General features: G+C 55.7%; 1 protein-coding gene across 1 annotated transcript; it reads left to right on the plus strand.

Moving 5' to 3' along the window:
* The first annotated feature begins 55 nt into the window (after positions 1 to 55).
* On the plus strand, positions 56 to 3,376 carry NEU1 (neuraminidase 1). Its single transcript, XM_062632331.1, has 6 exons — positions 56 to 187; positions 494 to 686; positions 1,228 to 1,487; positions 1,844 to 2,026; positions 2,183 to 2,402; positions 3,102 to 3,376. The coding sequence occupies exons 1-6, from the start codon at positions 110 to 112 to the stop codon at positions 3,320 to 3,322; spliced, it is 1,155 nt and encodes a 384-aa protein (XP_062488315.1). The 5' UTR covers positions 56 to 109; the 3' UTR covers positions 3,323 to 3,376.
* The last annotated feature ends 4,155 nt before the right edge of the window (positions 3,377 to 7,531 follow it).

The following is a 7,531-nucleotide window of genomic DNA, read 5'->3' on the forward strand; positions in this document are numbered from 1 at the left end:
TTTAAGGCTCGGGACCGCGTTCCCAGACGGGTATTCCCCTTTTAATGTTTGGTCCCCGCCCCCTGGGAACGGTGTCATGTGACTCCAGCAGAGCCTTAAAGGGGCCGCAATGGCCCCGCGCTGGCTCCTCCCGGGTCTGCTCCTGGCCGCGGGCGCCGCAGCACGCTGGGTCGCGACCCCCGACACGGTACCCGGGGTGGGGGTGGGGCTACGACAGGATCCGCCCACCCCCGTGCCCCGCCCACATCCTGGGGTCCCGCAACACCCCTTTGTCCGTCATAATTGCTCCCCCAGTGCCCCCAGAACCCCCCTGTAGCCCCCAACACCCCTCTTTACCCAATTGATGCCCTCCGGCCCCTCCAAAACTTCTTTCCCCTCCCTTGATCCCCCCAGTACACCCTGACGGACCCCCAGAACCCCAACACCCGCTACTGCCCTTTTGACCCCTCTTACTCTACATTAGGGTTCCCTCTGACCCCATTTGCCCCCCCAGGTGCGGCCGCGGGTGGTGCGGGAGCAGCTGCTGTGGGTGAGCGGGGAGGGGCACGGCGGGGTCCACACTTTCCGGGTGCCGCTGGTGGCCGCCACCCGCGGGGGGGCGCTGGTGGCCTGCGCCGAGGGCCGGAAGCGCTCGGCCGCCGACGTGGGGGCCAAGTTCATCGCCTGCCGCCACTCCCCCGATGGAGGTAGGCCGGGGGTGTGGGCCTGGGGACACAGAGAGGGCTGGGTGTGTGTGTGTGTGCGCAAGTGGGTGGGGGGGGCCCTTCTTGGGGGGAGGGGGATTTGAGAGGTCTGGGGGGGGTCTGGGCGGGAATGGTGGTGCGGGAAAAGGAGTTTTGGACTGGTTGGGAGGGCATTAATGGGGGGGAAAGAGAAGTGTTGGTGGCTATAGGGGGACATTGGGGTATTGGCAGGGTCAAGGGGGTTAGTGGGGGGCACAAGGCAGGTTATGGGGTCTCGGGTGAGTTCATGGGGGTTCAGTGGGAGGTCTAAGAGGTTCCTGGGAGGGGGCCTGAAGGAGATGTAGGGAGTCTGAGACATCCTTGGGGAGTTCTGGGGGTTCCTGAGGGGCCTCTGGGGGGTGTTGGAGAGGTCTTGGGTGAGGGGGACTGAGAGCTCCCTGAAGGGGGTTCTGAGGGTGCTTCGGGTCCCCTGCAGGATTTTGAGTCCTTGGGAGATTATGGGGCTTGAGGGGCTCCAGGGGGGTCTGCCCATGTTTTCCCCCAGGTGCAACGTGGGGCCCAACGCGGGTGGCTGCAGATGACGGCTCGGCAGTGGATGGGCTGAACCTTGGGGCCCTGGCTGTGGTGGGGGATGAGGTGCTGCTGCTGTTCGCCCGCTGCGCCCACCCCCCCCAGGCCTGCGGCCCCCCCAGCACACACCTCCTGCGCAGTCGTGATGGTGGCCGCTCATGGGGACCTCCCCAGAACCTCTCAGGGGTGGTTGGTAGTGAGGTGTTTGCCCCAGGGCCTGGCTATGGCATCCAGGTACAAGGGGAGATGGGGGGGACCAAGGGGGGATTTGGGGAGACCCAGGCATTAAAGCTTGGGAAAGGGGTTTGGGTGGAACCCTGGGGTGGGGGATGTGGGGGTTTGGGGGGATCCAGGCATCTGGCTGGTGTTGGGGCTTGGAGGTTTGGGGCCTGGGGGCACACAGGGATTGGGGTGGAGGGGACCTTTGGGATATGTGGGGTAATAACCCCAAAATCCAGGGGTCTGGGTACCCAGAGAGGGGGTCAGAAGGGACCCAGGCATCAAGGAACAGGTGGGAGGTGGGGTTCAGGGGAGAGCTGGGAGACAGCACAAGGATGCACATACAGGGTGTCTGTGCCCCACCTCCGCAGAAGCAGCATGCACCGGGCAGCGGGCGCCTGGTGTTCTGTGGCCATGGGACACTGGAGCGGGATGGGGTCTCACTGCTGTTGAGTGATGACGGGGGACTACGGTGGCGGCGGGGTGGGTCGCTGCCCGCCATTCCCTTTGGGGCCCCCCGCCATTCCCGCGATTTCACCCCTGATGAGTGCCAGGTAGGAGGGACAGGGTGAAAATCAGGGTGTGGGGGGAAGTGGGGGATCCTCATTTTGGGGGCTAGAGGCGGGACCCCACACTTTAAGGGTTAAATGGGTTCCAGCCCCTGTCTTTTGGGGGTCTTGGACAGTGACCCCTCTCTCATGGCACCGCAGCCCTATGAGCTGCCTGATGGCTCCATCGCCGTCAACATCCGGAACCAGAACTCGTACCGGTGCCGCTGCCGGATGGTGGCGCGGAGCTGGGACGGTGGTGAGACCCTCCCCCCTGCCGCCGTCACCTTCGATCCCGCCTTGGTGGACCCTGCGGTGGCCGCTGGGGTCCTGGTCACCGGGGATCTCGTGTTCTTCAGTAATCCCGCACACGAGAGCCAGCGTGAGTGGGAGAGGCGTGAGGCTTTGGGTGGGCAGGTGGGGCTTGACTGCTGTGGGGTGTCGCCTACGGGCAGAGGGTGTAGGCTGAAGGCAGTGGCAGGGTAATGGCCTCCCCCCCCCAAACCTATGGCCCACCCTTAACCCCCCACCCCGATGTCCACAGAGCTCCCTGCAGGCTCCCTCTTGCCACCCATATCCTATTAGCCCCTCTCTTATTCCTCATTAATGCTCACCCTAGACTCCCAAAGTCCCCCCAGGGCCCCTCAGTGCCCCCCTTTGTCCTCTATTAATGCTCCTCTTACACACCCAAGACCTCACCCCTTCTCTTTACCCCCTCCTTAACTCCCCAATGAGGGACCCCATAGCCCCGCAACACCCCTCTTACCCCCCATTAATGCCCTCCTGACCCTTCCCTAAGCTCTTTGTTGCTCACCTATTACCCTCCCTTGACCCCTCTTAATGCCACCAGCACACCCCAGGGCCCCCAGATACCCATCACTGCCCCTTGGCCCTCCTCTTGTTTCCCATTAAACCTTCACTTCCCATCTCCGACCCCCAAAGGCCCCTCCTGGGCCCCCCAACTCCCAGCTTTACCCCCTGTTGCCTGCAGGGCATGGGGCTGCTGCTGGGCATGTCTGTTGTGGGCGTGGCTTTGTGTGGGCAGGGCTTAACAGATGCTGGATCCTTCCCCTCCAAACAGGAGTGAACTTGACCCTGCGCTGGAGCTTCACCAACGGCACCACGTGGTGGGGGCATGGCCTGCAGGTGTGGGCGGGGCCCAGCGGGTACTCCTCGATGGCTGCCCCACCCCCTGGCACTCAGGGACACTCCCGCTTCCTCTACCTCATCTATGAGAAGGGGAGGAGCCTCTCCACCGAGACCATCTCATTGGCCACCATCAGCATTGCAGGGGATCCCTGACCGCTCCCCTTGATCCGGCCACTCCCCTGCTCCTCAATAAAGCGATTGCCTCAACCAGGGTCTGTGTCACTGCCTGGGGGCGTGGCTTCCACTGCCATAACAACCTTTCAGAGTACTCTTCATGGTGCTCAAGGACCACCAGCATGTCTCAGTACTGGCGGATGGAACCCTTTCTGCTAGCCCCAGCTTTGGCTTGGCCAAATGGGTCCTTCCACTGCAGGGCAGGTCTCTGATAGCTTCTGATCCAGCGCTGATCCCAGCTCTGTGCATTGTACATTGATAGGAGCAGCGAAACCAGCCACAGACTTGCGGCTTTTGTCCAAAATGCCATAATAAGTCACTAATTATTATTGCTTCTAAAAGGAATCATCCTCCAACATGCAGTATCTCTGCTGGTACTGGAAAAGAGAAGGCTGGGTGGAGACCTCACAGCAGCCTTCCAGTATCTGAAGGAGTCCTACGTGGATGCTGGAGAGAGACTTCATTAAGGACTGTAGTGATAGGACAAGGGGTAACAGATTCAAACTTAAACAGGAGAGTTGAGGTTAGATGGTTAGATATAAGGAAGAAGTTCTTTACTGTGAGGATGGTGAGGCACTGAAATGGATTGCCCAAGGAAGCTGTGAATGCTCCAATGAGTGTGTGCCATAGAGGTTGCAATCAATTGGACTTTAAGGTGGGAAAGCAAGGAGCGACAGCAACGCTGTTGGCACTGTTGCGGAGCTCACTGTCTGCAGAAGAAGCCCAGCAGCAGCATTCTGTCCTGGCTCTTTGGGTATTTGAGCAGGGACTGGACATTTGCACTTTGGTTGTTAGGGATCTCATTGAGCTCTTGGGCTGTTCTGCTATCAGTTCTTTGCTGTTCCTTCACTTTTTAGGTGTCTTTGAGCTCTCTCAGCTTTTTTGGCTTGAGTTTTTATTTTTACAGCACCTGAGGTTTCTCCAGAGAGTGGTTTTGGATTACTTTAATCTCAGCAGCACATGTAACATTCAGTATCTCTATGTGAAACATGTTCATTTCAGGTTAGCAGTTTAGCACTGGTTGTATAGAAAGGGTGAGAGTGGCTGGGAGCTGGGTTCTGGGATGCCTGAGAGCGCTGTCCAGTGATCCTTTACACAGATGGAGTTTTAGGTGAGTAAGTGAGGATATCCATATTGGTGGCATGTTCTGGAGGGCACCCTGTATAGGAGATGCCCAGTGCCAGCTTTCTGTCCTAACACTTTAGGTTTAAGAGCAGGGACTGGATGTTTGCACTTTAGGGAGCTAACTTGTTCATCTTCTGAGCCATGGGTCTGGCGGTGTTTGACCTGGTCAGGGTGATTTTCCAAGGGCTGGGCTGGTGCTGGGGTTATAGTTGGTTACCCATGCCCAGGCACATCGTCCACAGTGACATGCCTGCCTTGCCCTTGATCCAAACAGGTTTTGGGTGGCTGCTTGTTCCTTATCTGTTCACAGAAGCTGAGCTTGGTTAAATGCTACACCCTCAAATGAGATCAACAGTATTGCAAACAAGCTTTCAGTCAGGCAGCATAAAACAAGGTCTCTCACAGGCACCTATACAAAATGAGCTCCAGAATGGTGCCACCAACATAGCAATCCAACCTTGATTTGGGACCTGAAGCTCCAGCTGTATACTAGCCCTTGTATTGACTGTACTTAGGTGTCCTTGAGCACACCCCTGAGAGTGCCAATGTCTAGGCACTGCTCCAACACCCAGGGTGCCAGGACTGAAAGCCGGTGCTGGGCATCACCTACACATGGTGAGCTCTGCAATGGTACTGTTAGCGTAAGAACTGACACATAACCACTGGAATGGTTATATGAGGTGCTTTATTGCAGCGCTGGGAAACCAGGGGCACGCATCCAAATCTGGCTTCAACCCCGTCACATCACGTTCGCAATTTATGCATAAAAGTTTCACAATTAATGCATATTCAACATGTGTTGCTACATTAACTAGGGTGGGTTACCATGTTGGTAACAGTGTTCTGGAGGACTCCATTTCTAGGAATTAAGTTGATACTTCCAAAAGTGCCACCAGCATTGCTGTCGCTCCTCGCTTTCCCCCCTAAAAGTCCATTTGAATCCAACCTCTTTGGTGGTTGCTCTCGGCTGACAAGCAGAAGAGTGAGTAGAGGATGAATGTTTGGCCTCTGCTCCCACAGCTGAAGAGCCAGGAGGGAAAGCGTGTGATGGGCATCTTCAGCACACAGTGAGCTTTGCAACGATGCCACCCGCATTGCAGTTGCTCCTTGCTTTCACACCTAAAAGTCAATTATTTGAATACAACTTCTCTGGTGCTGGCTCTTGGAGGAGCAGCAGCAGAGTGAGTAGAGCACAAATGTTTGGCTTCTATTCCCACAGCCGAAGAACCAGACGTAAAACCTTGTGCTGGGCCCCTTCAGCTCTCAGTGAGGTTTGCAACAGTGCCACCCACCCACCTAAAAATCCAATTGAATCCGACATCTCCCGTGCCCGGTCTCGGCTAAGAAGCAGCAGAGTAAGTAGAAAACGAACGTTCATCCTCTGCTCCCACAGCCGAAGGGCCAGCAGGGAAAGCCGGTGCTCAGAATCTTCAGCACACAGTCAGCTTTGCAACAGTGCCTCCATCATTGCTGTCGCTCCTCACTTTCATACCTAGAAGTCCATTTGAATCCAACTTCACTGGTGGTTGCTCTTGGCTGCCCAGCAGCACAGTGAGTTGAGCACGAACGTCTGACCTCTGCTCCCAGAGCCGAGGAGCCAGGAGGGAAACCATGTGCTGGGCATATTCAGCATAGAGTCATCTTTGCAACGGTACCTCCATCCTTGCTGTCACTCCTCACTTTCATACCTAAAAGTCCATTTGCATAGAAACTCTCCAGAGCTTGCTCTCAGCTGCCCAGGAGCACAGCAGGTAGAGCACGAACGTCTGGCCTCTGCTCCCAGAGCCGAAGAGCCAGGAGGGAAAGCATGTGCTGGGCATCTTCAGCACACAGTCAGCTTTGCAACGGTGTCACCATCATTGCTGTCACTCCTCGGTTTCATACCTAAAAGTCCATTTGAATCCAACCCTGTTCGGAGCTTGCTCTCGGCTGCCCAGCAGCACAGTGAGTAGAGCACGAACGTTTGACCTCTGCTCCCAGAGCAGAAGATCCAGGAGGGAAAGCTGGTGCTCAGAATCTTCAGCACGCATTCAGCTGAATCAGACTGAGCTGGACTGGATTAAACTGGGCTGCACTGGGTTAAACTGGGCTGTTCTGGATTATACTGAGCTGGAGTGTATTAAATATGGCTGGACTGGGTTAAAGTGGGCTGGGCTGGATTGAACTGTTCTGGACTGAATTAAACTGGTCTGGACTGGGTTAAACTGAGCTGGACTGGAATTATATTGTGCTGGACTGGTCTGGATTATACTGAGCTGGAGTGTATTAAATATGGCTGGACTGGGTTAAAGCGGGCTGGGCTGGATTGATCTGTTCTGGACTGGATTAAACTGAGCTGGACTGGGTTAAATTGAGCCGGACTGGATTAAACTGGGCTGGACTGGGTTAAACTGTGCTAGAGTGAACTGAACTGGGCTGGGCTGGATCTAACTGAGCTGGACTGGATTAAACTGGGTTTGACTGGGTTAAACTGGGCTGTTCTGGATTATATTGGGCTGGAGTGTATTAAATATGGCTGTACTGGGTTAAACTGGGCTGGGCTGGATTGAACTGTTCTGGACTGGGTTAAACTGGTCTGTTCTGGATTATATTGAGCTGGAGTGGACTAAACGGGGGTGGACAAGTTTAAACTGGGATGGACTGGATTAGAGTGGGGTGGACTGGGTTAAACTGGGCTGGAGTGTACTAAACTGGGCTGGAATCTGGATCAAACTGAGCTGGACTGGATTAAACTGGGACGAACTGGGTTAAACACGGCTGGACTGTATCAAATATGTCTGGATTGGGTTAAAGTGGACTGGGCTGGACTGAACTCTTCTGCACTGGGCTAAACTGGTCTGAACTGCATTAAACTGAGCTGGACTGGGTTAAACTGAGCCGGACTGGGTTAAACTGAGCTGGACTGGGTTAAACGGGGCTTGAGTGGGTTAAACTGAGCTGGACAGAATTAAACTGGGCTGGACTGGGTTATACTGGGCTGGACTGGATTAAACTGAGCCGGAGTGTATTAAACTGGTCTGGACTGGGTTACACTGAGCTGGACTGGATTAAACAGGGCTGGAC

The sequence above is a fragment of the Pezoporus occidentalis genome, unplaced genomic scaffold, assembly GCF_034315485.1.
Source record: "Pezoporus occidentalis ecotype Australia unplaced genomic scaffold, CSIRO_AGI_Poc_V1 ctg389, whole genome shotgun sequence".
In the NCBI taxonomy this organism is placed as follows: Eukaryota; Metazoa; Chordata; class Aves; order Psittaciformes; family Psittacidae; genus Pezoporus; species Pezoporus occidentalis.